Source organism: Dissoconium aciculare, assembly GCF_010015565.1.
Source record: "Dissoconium aciculare CBS 342.82 unplaced genomic scaffold K489scaffold_3, whole genome shotgun sequence".
NCBI lineage: Eukaryota > Fungi > Ascomycota > Dothideomycetes > Mycosphaerellales > Dissoconiaceae > Dissoconium > Dissoconium aciculare.
The window spans coordinates 230828-248224 of record NW_022984953.1 but is presented as its reverse complement, the minus strand read 5'-3'; the positions used below and the strand labels follow the sequence as shown (position 1 = coordinate 248224).

Genomic DNA, 17397 nt, shown 5'->3' with positions numbered 1-17397 from the left:
CGACGACACCTTTGAGAACAAGTCTTTGAGAACATCTCTCACGTAGAAGGAGACATACGCACAACCCTCCAAAATGGTCTCCAAACTCAACAAAGTCCGCAAGCACGTCTCCAAAAAGAAAGGCGCCAAGATGAACAGCCTGCACGAGAACAGCCGCGATGCGCAACGTCTCCGGAAAGCGTCCGTCCGCGACGAGCGTGTCCTGAAGACCGTATCGACAAAGGAGAAAGCCAACCACCACTGGCTGGACCGGGTATCCTTTTTCCAAGACAACCTACCGGACACTTTACATCCGATGGAAATGTCTCGCGTGCAGGATCTCATCGAGGAATGGCTCTCGCGACACGACGAGGAGGTCGCGACGTTGAAAAGTGAGCGGAGGCCCGGCCGGCCCGCGACGACGAGACAGACGCTCCTGGAGCAGGCGATTCATGCGGAAAGGCTAGAGTATGAGAGTGGGTTCTGGATGCCGAATTTGCGGGACGAGGAATCTCTGATTAAGCTGGATGCGTGGAAGGGCGATTGGTTGAGTCTGGCGAATTTGCGGTTCTCGCGCGTGGAGAAGGGTGGTGGGGTCAAGGACAGCCAGTTCCCGCCGAGAGGGTCGTCGTGAGTGGAGGGCTCCGGTCTGGCGGAGACTGTTGATCTCGTTTGAGGCGAGACGTGGATTGCGGCGGTCAGGATGGAAATATGACGCCGTGCATGTGTTCTGTGCGGGGATATCGTCTACCTGTACAATTTTTCTCTCCTTCTTGGACCTGACAGTGGCGACTTCATCATCGACATACCGTTTCCTTCCGAAACTGCGCCTGCTGAATGTATTACGCCTTCATTCCAAACGCCAAAAATGCGATAACTTCGACATGGAGAATTCGGGTGCGCCACACGGAAAGAGGAAACGAACGATCAAGCGCCTTCACTACCGAACTGGAGGGTCCACTCTGCGTTCTGCTTGAGGTCCTCATCACTGACTGTCGGCCGGGAGGCCTTGATGGCTTTGGTAAAGTCCTTGACCGACAATGGCGGCTCCAGGAGTTGATCGGTTTCGACATCGACCCAAGTCATTTCAATCGCTCCAGCATCGCCTGGTGAGCAGGGTGTGAGCTTCTCCTTGCCATCGACATTCACCTGCGAAAATTCGACGATTAGTATTGTTCCATGTCCGCCCGGAGAAGAATATTTCACAAGGACGGAAGGGGAGGATGTATACCTTTTTGTAATGCGTCGCAGTCTGGATTTTCCGCACAGGCTGCATGAGAGCATCTTGGACGGCAATAGTGATGTCACTACCCGAGTATCCCTCTGACAGCTTTGCCAGGGTGCGGTAGTCATCGGCAGTCATCTCACAGGGTGTTGAGCCGACTGCGAGTTCAAACATCCTGGTTCGGGCGGGAACGTCAGGGAGAGTGATGTGTACTCTCCGCTGGAAACGTCTTCGGATGGCACCGTCTAATTGCCAGGGGATATTGGTAGCGCCGAGAATGAGCACGCCTTTGCTGTCGCGACCGACACCGTCCATTTGTACCAGCAATTCGGTTTTGATACGTCGGGAGGCTTCCGATTCACCTTCTCCACGAGGACCGCAGAGCGCATCGATTTCGTCGATGAAGATGATCGAGGGTCGATTCTCACGTGCGAGGTTAAATAATTGCTTCACCAATCTGGACGAGAACAAATTAGCTTCTTGACGTTTTGTAAGACTTGATTGTATTCACCTTTCTGATTCACCCATCCATTTTGAAACAAGATCTGACGAACTGACGGAAAAGAAAGTGCTGTTGGCTTCAGTCGCGACCGCTTTGGCCAGATATGATTTACCCGTTCCAGGCGGTCCGTAGAGCAGGATACCTTTCCAAGGTTGCCGCTTTCCAGTGAACAGATGTGGGAATTTGATGGGTAGGATGACGGCCTCCTTCAAGGCCTCCTTTGCTGCCTCCAAACCTGCGACGTCCTCCCATTTGATGTTTGGCTTGTCCGTAAGAATCGCTCCCGCCAGCGCACCTCTTAATTTCTTGCTGTCCGCATCTTGTTCGTCGTCATCATCTTTGCCCTTTCCGCCTCCGTTGGATGCCTTCCCATTTGCGCCCATTGCTGCTGGTTTCTTCTTGTCTTCCTGTTCCGTGAGATGAGTCTTGAGTTTCTCGGCGCGTTCCATATACTCGGCAGCCTTCTGTCGGATCATGTCCTTTGACTTCTGATTCTTCTCCCATTTGAGCGCCAGCATGAATAATTCAAGTGCCTGGTAGTATCCTTGGTATGCATCTTCGTATTCTCCTGCCGTGTCCTTTTCGATGGCCTTCTTGACGGCCTCGATGGCTCGGCCAAGGAAGTCGGTGTTGGACATTGCTACCGATGATCGAGTGGTATGAGTCGTAGCGGAATACCTTTATTGATATCGCGGTGGTGGATGTAGTTCAATGATTGGCGACGAGTAGTTCAGCGAACTCGATTCGGCGGGATCTGCGGTCGTCGCAGAAGTTGCAAGCGTCGCAGTATAGATGATCAGATCTATGATGTTGCGGCGGCCAAGCAGTGTTAAGGCCTGAAATGTGATTTTCAGTAAGTCGTTGTTGAACGATTGATTGTTTGTCGATCAGACGTCAGAGCTCCGGCGTCGAGGCGGCAACGAAACGAGTTCGCAATGATGAGATGCCTGGAATGGACTGTGTATGGTGGGGAATACACACGACAGAAAGTGGTGGGGGAAACGACGAACTCCACCTGGAAATTCTACTGCGCAATCGTTCACGATGCCTCTTGAACTCATTATATATAACAATACTGCATTATCAACAGGACGATGCAATGTTTTTTTCGAGAGCATATCGTTGCTTGTTGCCGATAGATTGCCATCCGATTCGTGTATATATCCCAATATGTCTTTGTACTCACACCAAAAGACCGTCCTATGTAGATTTCACGCCCAGTAGTGTATACCACTGTAAAATCAAACTTTGACACTCAAATACACTATCACCATCATCAAGGGTTAAATCCATTCTTAGAATAGTTCCAGCACGACCATCTCAAACACTCCCATCTCGATACCCAATTCCAAGTTCCGAAGACTTTCACAATGGCGGAAGACCGCGCCCGCCTCCAATCCCTCACGGACGAATATCAAGATCTCCAAAACGACCTCAGCAACCTGGTCTCCGCACGTCAAAAACTCGAATCACAACAACAAGAAAACCAAAGCGTACAAAAAGTGATTTATCCCCATAATCATCCTCCACATGATATGGCCCATGATTGTCTCCCCCAGGAAAATATTTCAAGAGACTGATCGCATTCTGTGTAAAACCTAGGAATTCTCCACCCTCGCCGACGATGCCACAATCTACAAACTCGTCGGACCCGTCTTGTTGAAGCAGGAGACGTCCGAGGCGAAGAGTACGGTGGTGGGAAGGTTGGACTTCATCGGGAAAGAAATGTATCGTGTTCTCGTTCTCTCGTCTTCTCTGGGCTTTCCTCATTTCACCTCGAGAATGGAATGGTGGCTAACAAGATTGAAATCACAATAGCGCACGGATTGAAGGAAACATCAAAGACATACAGACGAAATCCGAGGAGAAGAAGATGGAGGTGCGTAGCTGATCTGCGGAATATTTCCCTATTCTTAATATCTTGACGCGCTTCGCCTCCTTTCGCCTCGCTACTTTCCTGGGATTGAAGCAAACGAAGAGAAAAAGAAGCAGAGTTTTCAATTAGAAATGAATGCCAGCGACAAACTAACGATGTCCTCGTGATAATGGGAATATACAGATTTTACGCATTCAAACAGCTTTACAGCAGCAGCAGCAACCACAAGGCGGAGCACCAGCATCAGCCGTAGCGGTATAATGCTGAGCAAGTTTCTCGAAAAAGGATGATCCTGCAGCTGTCACGGCCGGAGCTTCCAGAACACACTCCCTTTGGAAGACTTCGAAATGCGGGACATGTTGATTGTACGCGAGGGCTTGATTCTGAGCGGTGCTGGAGGTAAATGAAAGTCCGTTCCTCTCGGGAAGCTGGAAAGGAGAGAACGGAATTCGAAATGAGCGGGAGCGAAGGTCACCTCTGCCCATATCTGAATCTCCGATGTGATGATGCTGCTAGCAGAGCGACACAAGGAAATGGAATCGCACTGGTGATGAAAAGTTTTCTGTTTTTTTCTTTCTTATATCGTCGCCGTTTCCTGGTTGGACCTTTTTCATCATCATATGTACGTTGGTCGTTGCTCCCACCCTTCCTTCCGCGTCTCATGTGTTTCTTATCTCTCTCCACTCGTCAGATTCTTTGCGTCCTCGCTCGCAGCTCCTGGTCCATCAAAACCGCTCTTCAATCTCCCACAATCCGCTTCTCTAAACCTCGCTCCGGAATGGAAAAACAAAATCACTAACTTCCGTCCAATCATCATTTCCAACCTTCTCCCTCACCGCCTCCTGGTCATTAAAAATTCGTAAATTCATTAGATTGTAATCATCATACCACCAAATCCTCCCCATCATTCGTCGAGCCTTTTTCGACACCCTCAACTGGATAGTGAGGTGCGCAAAACAATGTCTGTCGGGCACTATCGAGAACATGCTTTCTGCTTCTCCTCGATGATTGCACTATTCCGAGGCGCCGCGGGAATCGAGCGCATTCACGCGGCGAAGGACACCAAAAGGCGGCAACCTCGTCCACACATTTTCGAAATCGGAGAGACGGCGCCGACGAGATTCTCAATGGCGCTTCGCGCAGCAGACGGCAAGTTCTCGAGCGGGCGATATGTCCTGAAGACGAGTCTTGTGCAGGGCTTCCGGAGGGGCTTTGGGGTCTGCCATCTGCACATGCGGTATTTCTTTTTGCATACCGAATCAGATCATACCCCCTAGTCTGGATCCGAAGGCTCACCGCCTTTGATCGAAGTGTAGCCGCTTGGCATCGCTGGCGTGCGGTTACCCGGCGCAGTCACATTCGCTCCAGTCGAGTGATTCACAGGATGGTTGACGATAGTCCCAGCGCCTGTGCCAGGCCCAGTGACGCCAGCGCTGCGCTTGACGACACCAGCCGCAGCTGCAAATGCACCAGCTGAGTTTTCGGGGCTGTCGTTAGAGATTTTGTTTTTGCTGTTGTTCATACTGGCGTTGGCGCCGCTGTTGCTGTGATCGTTGCTGTGAGGATGGGTGTTAACAGCGTGGAGCGTGCGGATATTGCCACTTTGGGGATATGTACCACCGGAGAGATGATCCGGGGAGCTTTGAGAAGGATTCTCTGGAGAAGTTTGGGCTGGGTTCCGCTGGGCTTTGTCTGCGGCTGGCTGGCCCTCAGAGATCTGACCAATATTGTTGTTGTTGTTGCGACTAGTGCCAGTGAGGCCAGCGTAGCCATCGGGCGGGGAGAGAGAGGCGTGGGAGTGTTTGTCCGAAGGCGCATTCTTGTCCGAGCGCGCATTGCCGTGGGATTTGAGGGAGGAGCCGCGAGGTGAGGTTCGACCTTGCTGCAAGGAGACATAGTGAGTGATGAGTGAAAGCCTAAGCAGAAGACCTGGTCGTTACGAATGAATGCTTACCAATTTTGCCCATCGCAATCCACAGCTGTTGCACAGGTCGCGCTGTCCACTCGGCCCACGTCGCCATTCCGGCGTACTTTTAGTATGACAGTTCGCACAATCCTTTTGCTGGTTGCCAGAGCCCTTTCTCCGCTTACGCTTCTTCTTTGATGCAATAAGCGCTTGAACCTCCTCGGCATACTGACGGTTCAGCCTTTCCAGCTGACGAATCTCGTACTGCCACGAGCTGGATTTGGTCGTTTTGAGTTCGTCGAAAAGATTGTCGTCTGATGCCAATGAAAGATCCTGACGGCCTATAGGGAGGCCATGCTCGCCGGCATGCGTCATCGCGGATCCGTCGGTACCTAGGAAGCGGTTCATGCTGGAGCCGTTGGCGCCTCTGGGGACACCATTGTTTGCGAGCACCGGATCATTCGAGTCGGTGGCGTTAGGCGGTAGACCAGTCGGATGATAGATGATAGTCGGCTGTTGTTCGTCGAGGTTCGGAAGCAAAGTTGGCGGGTCATTGGCCGAAGTTTGGGGAGGTTGAGACACGCTGGCCGAGCGCCCCGAAGCAAAAGTGTCAGTCGAGCTCGTTCGTTCGTTTTTGGGAGCTGGCGATCCAGAGAAAGCAGACGCGGCAATGGTGTTGATCCCACGAGGATGTTTCAACAACCGCGTCTGTGCAACGACAAAGGTTGGCTTCTGACCCACCACAGCATCTCCTGGGTAGAGAGTAGTGAAAGCGGACAGAACTTGACCTCGACGATTGACCATCTCGTGTTTGACTGACGCACGCGCGCCTCTTCGAGCATGTTCCAGAATGCGATTGAACTCCAGTTTAGACGGTGGGCGCATCATAGATTGAATGCTCACGCCGAGCAAGTCGTCGGGGACTCGGTCCAGGAGTGACCGAACATTGGAAGACACGAATAAAAACATGCCAGATGTAGATAATTTGGTCCACAGCTCGTTCTCACCGATGCCACCGCCGTGCTCGAGGTCTGTCCGACTGAGACTATAGACGGGTCGCTCACGGCCGACCATGATGATTGATTTGCGGCCCTTGCCTTGCTCAGTGTGCAGCGATCCGTGGCCTTCGAACCACATATATCCGCTGTGCTTGCGACGGATACGAAAGACGATGTTAACAGAGCTTCCAGCAGAGGTGTCTTTGAGCTCTCGCGTGACCGGGACAATGTCACTTGGATGACAGATCGAGCTGAGCGCTGTGCCGACTATTTCATTCGCCTCATACTCCAGCACGCGAGCAGCCGAAGGAGATATCCACTGAAATATGCCCTTAAGAGATAACACGTGGATAACATCGTCAGTATTCTCGAGCAGCACCTTGTCCCAGTTCCGACTGATATTGTCTCGTCCGTCAGCTCGGTCCATGCCGCAAAGAAGGTTCGCGACCTCATCGGCAGAAATGGTCTGGCCGAGATCGCTTTTATTCGGAGTATTCTCTGGGGCGTTGTGAGTGTAACGGGGCATCATGTCGCGCTGGTAATTGATCGAGTACGAGCCGTCTATAGAACGCAAAGACAGTCAGCCAAATGAAGTTTGAAGAACATTCAGCTCGAACCCGATCAGGATGGATCATCTCCGAGATGTGAAGGGCATCGCAGTTGTCTTAAATCTTCGTGATATGCTTACCTGAATTTCGGTTGGTCACCGACTGCGGGTTTTCGACCAAGTCCACCTGAAATCCCACGAAGTATTTGACCTTGGCTGTCTCGTCATCTGACATCCTCACAGGAACGATGGTAAGCAGGTTCATAAACGGCTGGCCGCCCCGTCGATAGTTGATCAAGGAAATCTGCGATTCCTTCTTGAGCTCAATCATATTCTTGAGGTAGAGGACGGAATCATCATCGACGTATTTCCGGTAAATACCTGATGCCACATTCCCATCTGGCGACTGCAGGAATCGGCAGTTTCGTCCGAGGATCATGTGCTTGGTGTAGCCAGTTAGTCGTTCAAAATTGTCAGAGCAGTAGACAATAGGACAGTCGTCCTTTTCGGCGTCGCACACCACAAAGGCGCATGACAAATCTACAGTGCCGATATCGATTTCGGGATTTTTGCGATTTGCTACGCGAGCCTGTACACATTATCAGCAAATCTAGAAGATGTCGAGAATGTCTTGCTGATGAGCACAAATTCAGCAAGCACTCACCAGAACCTGAAGCATGTCGAAGCCCGACGAGGCGTAAACTCCGCGAAGATCTGCAGATTTCGAGTGCGTGTTGCCGTTCGAGCTTGAGGGCCATCCCAATTTCGGTGCTTGCCATTCGAAATCCTGGTTATTTGGGTTTATGTTGCCAACAGCACGAAAAGGTCCGCGCATTCCGTCCGTTCCAGTAACGTCGGACACGCCATTGACGCCGTCAGGATTTGTTCCCAATCCAGCGTTCGGCGGCTGACCTTCGAACCGTGCCGTCTCGGGGTTGAAATTCTGTTCCGCGAATTGATTCAAACTTGAATTAGGATTGGGTCGCTGGTTTGGGTTTTGTGTCTGGTTCGGGTTCCAGCTTGGAGTTCGGTTTTGGTCATGATTTGGCGTGTAAGTAGGCGTGGCGTTTTGGCTTTGATTGGGATTTTGTATCTGGTTGGTGTTGGGATTCGGGACTTGATTTCGACTTGACTTTCGATGAACGACTGGCGCTCGCTGCATGGGACCAGCTATTTGAGCATTGTGACCCATCGCGTTCATATTATGATGCCCGGTGGATTGCATATCTGAATTCTGCATGTTGGAGCCATGCGAGAAATGCCGCATGTTATTGGGAGTGCCACCAGTCTGCTGTCCATATTGCGAATGTATGCTGCCGCTCCCAGCAGACCCGTGAGCTGACATGCCTCCATTCTGTGGCGTGGCTTGCCCGCCGCTGGCGTTCATGGGAGATTGCATCACCGGTTGGTTGAACTGGGCTTGGCTGTACATGTTCATTTGCTGCTCCATGGCATCAGTGCTCATAGCGCTGTTCATGCCACTACCGTCGCCCACAAATTCCATGCCCATGCCAACCGAGGTGTCAATATACGGACTCTTCATGCTCATGTCTAGCCCGCTGGATTGTCCCATGTTGTTGGTCAGACCGTAAGGCGAATTTTGTGCCATCATGGCATTGTAAGTCTGCGCATTGTTGGCGAAGTCCTGGGTGTTGAGTGCGAGATCTCGCGCACCATGGGCGTTGTGATGGGTCATCCGTCGATGTGGCTGAGGTGCGATGCCTCCGCTGCTGTCGTATTGAAAATTCGCCAGATCTGCCGGCGAGGCACTGCCGTATTCCATCATTGATATCCGTCGCATATCGGCCACGTTGATGCCTGCGGGGTTGTTCCCAAAAGGCTGCGGCATGCTCTGTCGACGGATCATTCGAGAATTCTGGCTCACAATCTCATCCAAGGTCTGTCCTGAGTCACCTCCCAACAGTCCGGCCGGGCCTCCAATCGTAATCATCCCGTCCGCTCCATCGTTGTCGTCGTCATCCATTCCACCACCATGACCACCGCTGCCATCATAGGCGTTGCCGTAAGCGAATCCATTCATTTTCCGCCCGAACATACGTGCCAGACGAGTTCGGGAGGTGAGTCGCGTGCTCGGAGGACGAGCCTCGAGCGAGGCGACGACGAGTGGGCTGTCGCAGCGTCGCAAATTTATCCGCTCGCCAGCATGTGCAGCAGTGCGTTGAAAGCCTGCTCACAATCGGTAGGTTTGAATAGGGCGAAAATTCGAGAATTCAGCCGTACAGATGCGAGGATCGACCTCGAGCGACGGCCGTAACTCGGTCTCGAGAAAGTCACCGTTGGTGGAGGAAGCGTGGGTGCGCAATATCACGACTTGACCAAGTGAGGCGCGAGAGTTCTGGCGTCGTCCGAGATCGAGAGGGCGACGGGTGTGTAGTCGCAGAAATATGCGAGTGCGGATGTTGTCAGAGGGTGATGGCGTCGAAAGTTACGTGTGGAGGGTGTGAGGTCGTCGAAGTGACCTCTATCCATACCAGAACAAGCTGGAGAACAGTAAGACTGGACGGCACAGATGTCCACGGAAGGGCATATAGTACGGAATAGACACCCGCCTCTGTACACTACCTCATTATTTACACATAACATCCACACCTGCATGGAGGGAAACAAAGGAGGGCCTGGGGAGAGCAGCTAGTCACGCTCCAGGTGGACTGTAGTCATGATTTCTTGCTATTGAAAAAACGATCTTAGATCCGAGGCGGAGGAGCGGGCGGACCAAGTGGGTGGGAAAACCCCCATTGCAGAGGAGGTATAAACGAACCAAGTGGCGGACCCACGCCCGGTGGTGTGGTGCCTGACCGTAGTATTCGTCATTGGGCGGGAACCAACAACTGAAAGCATGATGAGGGTTGTGAACTCGAAGAGATGTGTACATATATGCAGCCTTCGTCGCCGCACACCCAAATTGATGCTTTGGATCACTGTCCCCTTGGGACTGTGTGGATCATTTGTCATTCGCATGATTTTGACTCCTGTGATTGCTGAGAACCATCAACTGCGAGAAGTATGTCGGTATCAAGAACTGGCCAAAGGTCGTGGATGAGGTTCAGGACCGTGCCCGTGTAGTATTCCGTGCAGACACACAAAAATCCGATCGATGCAGCAACTTTCGCTGATATGCAATTACGGGAGTGAGATAAACGTCTAGTCGAGTGTTGCCACTTATGCTCCTGACAACAGTGTACTGCAGAAATGAAATGTATGTAGGAAGCTCAAACCCGAAGAACCCACGGAACCGACATCCTTTCAACCCGCCCGGCAGGGAGTCCTCGCCACTGTGCTGCAGCCACCGGAGCCTTGGAGATCGGCGGATTGAGTACAACACACTCTCTGCGCAATCCACCTCCAAATCCTATCGTTATACTGTGCCAACCGTTCTCCCGCTGCTAGTCTTTGATCGGCAGGACAGCGAGCGTGTCGGCAGTCATTAAACGGCTGGTGGAAGCCGGTTTGCACTTCCCTTTACGCGTAAGTAGTCGCGGCATGCGAACTGTCTACAAGGTGTCGTCTCTACATCCGTCAGTGCAGGTAATTTGGTAGCTCGAGGCTGCAGACCGATGAACCGACGTGCAACTGCTTGTTTCGTGAGAGGAGATTGTAGAGCGAGTTTCCATATCGTTACGGATGGCCCTGCGTTCTTGATTATCGGAGCTACGGCGACACTCGGGATCGTCCTTCGTCGAGCTGTGCGTGTACGATCCGTGTCACCGTCGTGCGACCGAAGATGGACTTGAGAAGAGGAAGGCTGAAGGAGATGAATCCGACAGTCTGACAAGCACAGCGGCGATTATATCTGCAATGTATCTTATTAATGCACTGGTGAAGTATATGTGCGTGCTGTGGGTGGCACACCTGCCAGTCATTTTCGCCCCGATTCGCGGACGAATCAAAAGTCCGCATGCTGTTCATTCATCTTTATGGCTTCGCAATCCCGGCCGCCGGGAGCAGCGGCTTCTCTCATTTCATCGCTATTGGCATGGGGTGCTCGAGCGTCGAAGAGGCATTGCACCGTGGAATTGCGGTATTCACGATCGGCCTTGGACATGTCTATCGATGGCAGACGAAGGGCAACATTTTCTAATCTGCCAAGGTGGCCGTCTGCTTGTCGGCCGTTTGGTCAAAAAAGCTTTGTGGTCGTCCCGGTGGACAACCACACGGTTGTACCGGCTTTTGGATGGGAAAAGGTCCATGCAGGTGTGCACGCGTCCTGCTTGGTCGTGGACAGCGGTCGGACGTGTGACATCATCATCCAGATCGGTGGATCTGCAGCACATCGGTGAGGCCCACCGATTCGCGATGCTGGGGGAAATTGCGCTGCATACAACCCGATGCTAGCGACATTCTTCATCCAACAAGAAATGCTCATTGGCTGTACACACCGCCGGTCGGGCCTCACTGGTGAATCTCACTCTTCCAGTGCGGCGTCGAAGTATGTCGACTTCTGCATCGCACATTGTGGTCTCACGACGATCTTCGTCAAGACCATCTTATGGATCCAAATCAACATAGATTCTCGGTAATAAGACATAGAAAGCGCATCGGGAGAGAATTCCATGAAACATCCACGCTTGAGGAGGACACTATATAAGTATGCATGTCGCTTGGTTATCATGTGCATTGCGAATCTAACGCGGATTCATCATCTTCTTCCACCGAACAATCCCAATGCTTGCATACATACCCATGTTTCACTTCAAACGGAGCTGCGCTCGACCCTCTGGCATGCTGTGGGATACTCGCGTGGCCCTGGGCTCTTGTCATGAATCTCCAGCGAATACGAGTCGGATATATTAGACCACAAGACATCATGTTTCACCAACTGGGCAGCCCTGCAGCCCCAAGGTTATCATCAGTCGGCTAAATTATATGATTTGTGTGAGCACACCCACCTACATTTAGAAATGTCTGACCTATAGCGGATAATTCTACCAGGACAGCTATTATTCAGAAACCTGGAACGGAGCAATCCACTGCCAGCTGACGCATGTCATTCGAACCACACTAAGACAATCGAAATACTCCGTGGACATCTTCATAAGTCGAAGGAATGGATGCATTATCATTTCCTTCGTATCATCTCTCCTCACAGAGGGTTCCACATTCGAATTCTTCATTGCACATCCATTGCTTTGCCGTCTACGAGACGAATTCCAAAAACTGCACGTGAATCATTTCCGCGCCGGAGATTCCATCCGTCAAGAGGTGAATGTGGTCCTTGAAGGTCTGCGTCTCACGGAATTTCAAGTGAGAATCGACAGCATCCCAACCGATCGCCAGGACGACCGCCTTGCCCTTCTTTGCATCTTCCAATGTGACCTCCTCGTGTGTGAATCCATACGCCGCGCCCTGGTAACCCGCGACCTTCGCCTCGAGGTTGGCCTCGTGGAATTTCAGGACACCGGCTTCGTATGAGTCTGGAACGGCGCCCGGGAAGATGAAGGTCGCGAGCTCGGTGACGGGCGCAGTGAGTGCTTTGTCGTGGATTTCGTTTTCTGGCTTGAAGTCGACGTGGATGATGGAATGGTCGCCACCTTTGATGCTGAGGAAGCTCTTGGCGAAGCCCGGGTATTCGGCAGTGGCCATGAAGTCTTTGTGGGCTTGTAGGCTGTCCCAGGCTGAAAATGCCATCAGTCATGACGGCCGATCAAGCGACTGTCAGGAGTACTTACTGATGATGGCTTTGAAGACTTCGGGCTTCTCTACGACCGTTCCAAAGTGGATCTTTTGCTCTCCATTATGCTTCTGGATCGTGCTGAAGCACTCCTTTGCGACCGCGGAAGCGTTGTTGCCTGGGTCGCCGATGTTGTTGCCGGCCGCAAGCGGCATGGTAAAGATCTCGTATGCAGGCATGACGATGGTGATGATGTATCAAAGTTGTGATGGTTTAAGTAGATATGGTATGATCAGGTATAGGACCTCTGTACAATTTCTAAGAAACAAGTATCGAGCAATAGACACAGGTGAACGTGAGACAAGGGAGCTCTGATGATCAATATATACTTGCTCAAGATTGATCTCCACCTGCACGCTCGCCATTTACTTGGCATTCCTCTCATGAAGCTGCTTTTCTCCACCTGAAGAGCTCTAGGCTCCGAGCGAGGCACATCGTTTAGGAGCGAGCTGTCCGAAATTGCGAATCATGATTGATCAATCGCAGGTAGCTCTCATGCAGGGCGTCCTTGGACGAACTACATCATGATCCCATATGCGGTATGGCTTTGGGCCCACGCGATAATCCAGAAGCCAACTAAGGAGAGCTTCCCCGCATCATGTCATGTTCGTGACCAGGTTGGACAAAGAGCAATGAACATGCCCGAGAACGATTGCGACAATCCACTTATCGGTGTTGGATGGTTGCTTGTGACAGGCGTGTAACAGCGTACTGGTCGATGGGTAGATCCCCGCGAACTGCTTCGTCCCGTTGGCTTGGATCTGCAGAGAGCAGGCGTTGTCAAAGAAGACTGAAAGGTACCATCAAACATGCTCGTCAGGACGATGTGAAATGTTATGCAATCTACATTTCAGAGCACCTATGCTTGGCGTTCTCCCTTCAACCCGCGGCCGCCCGAATGACGTTGATGACCATGGTGGTCTCGATGTCGTGGTGAAAAGCTCATGTGTCGGCGGACTGTCAGCTCCGACCGTTCCCGTCCATATTCAGTGGCCGCATACCAAGGCAGGTTTACCGTGCGAAAAGAGCGGAGAGTCGGGATGACTTCCAGATATCGCGTGACAGCGTCTTTGGATGTGAGATTACTTCATTGGTCGCTCCGCATATCGGGAGTTTTCTCTCAAAACATGAGAAGTCGTTATCTGTGGAAATCCTCTTGTTACGCCGATGACTTGCTGATGACTTGTGGTTGCTGTTTACCAACCCTAAGGCGTGAATACGTTCCCCCCGAGTCCACGGAACGAGCCGAAATGACATCGTCTACCACTTTGGCACGCTTCGAGCGCGTTTCCCTTGACATCCGGGGTCTAGGGTATTTTGGTTGGCGACACAGTGTTCACGGAATCACACCTGATCTAGGAGGAACTCGAACTCTGTTTGGATGACAAGACACGCGACACAAATATCAAATTTCTGAACCTGATTTCTCGATCAGCTAGGCAGTCAACTGGTTGTGTAATCACTTTCACCACGATATGCCCTCGGCTCAATAGATCGCTTCCCTCGACCGCACTCGCCATTGATCGAAGATGAATTCGACAGTCTCATCGCTCCCGAGCGTGGAGATACCTGCCGCTGCTCTGGAGTTCTTCAACAATGCCGTTGCCTACCTGCAGAAGATTCCTGGATCCGCCATTGTCGTCCGATACATCCGCTCCTCATATCAAAATGATCCCATTCGAAGTCTCTTCGAGTTGATCCTCCTCCTTTTCGCCGTACAATACCTTCTCGCGCCGTCCTACAGCACAAAGAAGGGCAAACAGATCAAACTGACTGAAGACGAGATTGATGACCTGGTGGAGGACTGGACCCCAGAACCGCTAGCTGCTGAAGAGACGGAGTTTGAAAGGGCAGAGAACGAGAAGCGTCCGGTCATCATCGGTCCAGCTGCAGCGAAGACGAAACTTTCCAATGGGAGGAACGTTCTCAATCTCGCCTCGTATAACCACTACGACTTCTCACACAACCCTGAATTGACTGCAAAGGCCATTGCTACCATCCGAACATATGGCGTAGGTCCATGCTCACCTCCCGGCTTCTACGGTACGCAGGACGTCCACATGAAGAGTGAGAAAGACGTGGCGGCACATCTTGGAGTCCAAGCGTGTATTATCTATGCTCAGAGTTTCTCCACAATTTCCAGTGTGATTCCCGCGTTCAGCAAACGAGGAGATGTCATTGTCGCCGATAAAGCCGTCAACTTTCCCATTCGCAAGGGTCTGCAGATCTCACGTAGCACCATTCGATGGTTCGAGCACAACGACATGGAGGACTTGGAGCGGGTACTCGCAAAGGTGGTAAAGGAAGGCTCAGGTAAACCGCTCACCCGTCGCTTCATCGTCACTGAAGGTCTGTTCGAGAATGTCGGTGACATGGTTGATCTCCCGCGATTGGTTGCGCTAAAAGAGAAGTACAAATTTCGAATCATCCTCGACGAGACTTGGTCATATGGTGTACTTGGTCGGACTGGTGCAGGCGCAACTGAGCATCAGAACGTCGATGCCACCAATGTCGACATGATCATCGGAGGACTGTCGGGATGCATGGCCAGCGGCGGAGGCTTCTGTGCCGGTACGAAAGAGATTGTCGAGCACCAGCGCTTATCTGCAGCAGCATACACCTACTCGGCAGCACTGCCCGCACTCCTCGCCACGACTGCATCAGAAACCGTCACACTGCTGCAAGAGCGACCTGAATTCATCCAAAATCTCAGAGGGAACATCAAAGCCATGCGTGCTCAACTTGATCCGCGAAGCGATTGGGTGCGATGTGCTAGCCACGAGGACAACCCGATCATGCTTCTCTCTTTGAAGGATCACATTGTGCGTGAGCGAGGACTTGATCGTCATGATCAGGAGGCACTATTACAAGATGTCGTCGATGAGGTAAGTTTTAACATATGATTCTGACAGAGCGCAGACCTTGCAACGTGAATGCTGATCGAGATCTCAATAGTGTCTCAACAACGGTATCCTCATTACTCGTCTCAAAGCTATGCCAGTCGCTCTCGGCGCTACTCCAAAGGACCTCATCAAGGAATGGCAACCAGTGCCCGCCCTCAAAGTTTGCATCACAACCGGTCTCAACAAGAAGGAAACTGAAAAGGCCGGAATCATTATCCGCCACGCTGTCACGACCGTCATGAAGGGCAAGAAATGGCAGCGCGGTACTGCGGCGCCAATGACGAACGTAGTTGTTGCGAGTGCTGCAGCAGCAACGACCGTCGCCGCGACAGCAGGCGCGGGAGCCTGACTAGCACGCTCTATTGGCTGGAGCTGAGTCTAGGTTCGGAAGATTTCCTCGATAACTATGACATGATCAAACTGAGGGTAGTATCGAGATCTCTGCGCACCGGACGTGAAGCTCAAAATCTGATCTGGCGAAACAGCAAGTGCCTGCCAGGGCTTTGCAGATGTCTGATGCGAGACAAATTTTGAACTGGAGACTGACGACATCATGTGCGCTACGCGTTGGCCGCGGACACCCTCGTTGGGTGATCGCACGCATTCTGTGCTACTCTTCCCTTTCTTAACTCTATCGTGAAGCCGGTCCGGTGCTGATCACAGTGAGAAAGACCGGTTCTTTCTGATGCCGGCTGAGCTATTTTGGCCTATATATAAATCTTTAATTGATAATAATTCTTGTTGATGACCTTGTTCGCGAATAATGACAACTCTTCAACATTATCGGCCTGGGGTCGGGATGTTTGTGAAGTCGAATTTGTGAAATGCTTGTCTGGTTTTGGGCTCGAATTTCCATCTGTCGACTAGGTGAATGTGCCGATATCGTCACTCATCGCAGTAGACAAGTCTACATCCAGAAACGCGTGAAGAAACAGTGATCGATCTCAGAACTATGAATAGCGTTCCGAACCGCTGTAGAAACATCAGTACCCTATCTTTCGATCCACAGATAATTCCATCTGAGACCATTCGCGTCGACAAAGCACCTTTGACCACCAACGCGATGAGCAACCATGCCGTACGACGAACACAGCGGTCAAGTATTCAGCGAAACGATCGTCAGCGCTCCTCGACGTTTGATCAAGACCACACAGAGCCAGAAAAGGCTTAGATCCCAACCACACGCACACGGCGCTCGTAGTCTTCGCAAAATCGCCCTACAGACCACTCTACGCAATGTCAGAGGCATTACAGTCGAAGTCTTGCAATGTCTGGACGTTCTCATGGTCGAGCAACTTTGGACGGCGATCCAGAACGCGTGAGTAAAGATCGGCTGGTGTCATCAGGTCAATACACGAGGAATTATCGAGCATCTTCTATTTTATTGATTGTAAGAACCATCTTCTAATTTCCCCGACGCAAATCAGAGACCTAGATGATCTCTCCATCTGCAAGACATTCGCTAGCTCCGGGCTTGTGAAGTCTGTCCGCGGCCTGCTTAAGATCGTTGATTTCGATAACTCCGATCGCCTGCCTCAGATCATTGACCTCTGCCAGTGCCCATCGCCTTCTATCGATTGGCTCACTCGATTGAAGTTCACCAGGCACCAGACGAGTATTGCTGAGCTCATGTCCATCACGCGCCTCGCCAATCTTCAAACGCTCTACATCACAGTCCGCGAGGACATCTGGGGGTTCGGCTTTGATCGTATTCTGCGCGCATGGGAGCAAGATGTTGTGCACAATGGCGCGTTCCAGCATTTGCGGGCCAT

At 51.7% G+C, this 17397-nt stretch overlaps 7 protein-coding genes across 7 annotated transcripts; 4 read left to right on the top strand and 3 right to left on the bottom strand.

Annotated features, from left to right (window-relative positions):
• Positions 1-73: 73 nt before the first annotated feature.
• K489DRAFT_313953 (uncharacterized protein) lies at positions 74-613 on the top strand (the record flags this gene model as incomplete). Its single annotated transcript, XM_033600977.1, has 1 exon — positions 74-613. One exon carries the CDS (start codon positions 74-76, stop codon positions 611-613), a length of 540 nt encoding a protein of 179 aa, XP_033461900.1.
• Positions 614-992: 379 nt separating this feature from the next.
• Positions 993-2649, bottom strand: K489DRAFT_377394 (AAA-domain-containing protein). Its single transcript, XM_033604145.1, has 2 exons — positions 1716-2649; positions 993-1661 (listed from the first exon to the last, which is right to left on the bottom strand). Exons 1-2 carry the CDS (start codon positions 2342-2344, stop codon positions 1067-1069), a joined length of 1224 nt encoding a protein of 407 aa, XP_033461899.1. The 5' UTR covers positions 2345-2649; the 3' UTR covers positions 993-1066.
• Positions 2650-3076: 427 nt separating this feature from the next.
• K489DRAFT_313823 (Prefoldin beta-like protein) lies at positions 3077-3597 on the top strand (the record flags this gene model as incomplete). Its single annotated transcript, XM_033600969.1, has 3 exons — positions 3077-3208; positions 3309-3433; positions 3525-3597. 3 exons carry the CDS (start codon positions 3077-3079, stop codon positions 3595-3597), a joined length of 330 nt encoding a protein of 109 aa, XP_033461898.1.
• Positions 3598-4855: 1258 nt separating this feature from the next.
• On the bottom strand, positions 4856-9074 carry K489DRAFT_407599 (uncharacterized protein; the record flags this gene model as incomplete). The annotated part of the gene is made up of 4 exons (XM_033607387.1): positions 4856-5464; positions 5537-7047; positions 7175-7622; positions 7698-9074. 4 exons carry the CDS (start codon positions 9072-9074, stop codon positions 4856-4858), a joined length of 3945 nt encoding a protein of 1314 aa, XP_033461897.1.
• Positions 9075-12187: 3113 nt separating this feature from the next.
• On the bottom strand, positions 12188-12901 carry K489DRAFT_314961 (uncharacterized protein; the record flags this gene model as incomplete). Its single annotated transcript, XM_033601059.1, has 2 exons — positions 12188-12666; positions 12721-12901. 2 exons carry the CDS (start codon positions 12899-12901, stop codon positions 12188-12190), a joined length of 660 nt encoding a protein of 219 aa, XP_033461896.1.
• Positions 12902-13891: 990 nt separating this feature from the next.
• Positions 13892-16374, top strand: K489DRAFT_333225 (serine palmitoyl CoA transferase subunit LcbA). Its single transcript, XM_033602168.1, has 2 exons — positions 13892-15607; positions 15678-16374. The coding sequence occupies exons 1-2, from the start codon at positions 14252-14254 to the stop codon at positions 15972-15974; spliced, it is 1653 nt and encodes a 550-aa protein (XP_033461895.1). The 5' UTR covers positions 13892-14251; the 3' UTR covers positions 15975-16374.
• Positions 16375-16663: 289 nt separating this feature from the next.
• K489DRAFT_377385 (uncharacterized protein) lies at positions 16664-17041 on the top strand. Its single transcript, XM_033604144.1, has one exon. The coding sequence runs from the start codon at positions 16699-16701 to the stop codon at positions 16945-16947; it is 249 nt and encodes an 82-aa protein (XP_033461894.1). The 5' UTR covers positions 16664-16698; the 3' UTR covers positions 16948-17041.
• The last annotated feature ends 356 nt before the right edge of the window (positions 17042-17397 follow it).

What these genes read in the sequence shown, in the direction of transcription:
- K489DRAFT_377394 (XM_033604145.1), bottom strand. Translation starts at nt 2,344, where the DNA reads ATGTCCAACACCGACTTCCTTGGCCGAGCCATCGAGGCCGTCAAGAAG. An exon ending in TGGATGGGTGAATCAGAAAG is followed by an intron (nt 1,662 to 1,715) that starts GTGAATACAATC and finishes GTTCTCGTCCAG; the next exon opens with ATTGGTGAAGCAATTATTTA.
- K489DRAFT_377385 (XM_033604144.1), top strand. Translation starts at nt 16,699, where the DNA reads ATGCCGTACGACGAACACAGCGGTCAAGTATTCAGCGAAACGATCGTC.
- K489DRAFT_333225 (XM_033602168.1), top strand. Translation starts at nt 14,252, where the DNA reads ATGAATTCGACAGTCTCATCGCTCCCGAGCGTGGAGATACCTGCCGCT. An exon ending in TACAAGATGTCGTCGATGAG is followed by an intron (nt 15,608 to 15,677) that starts GTAAGTTTTAAC and finishes AGATCTCAATAG; the next exon opens with TGTCTCAACAACGGTATCCT.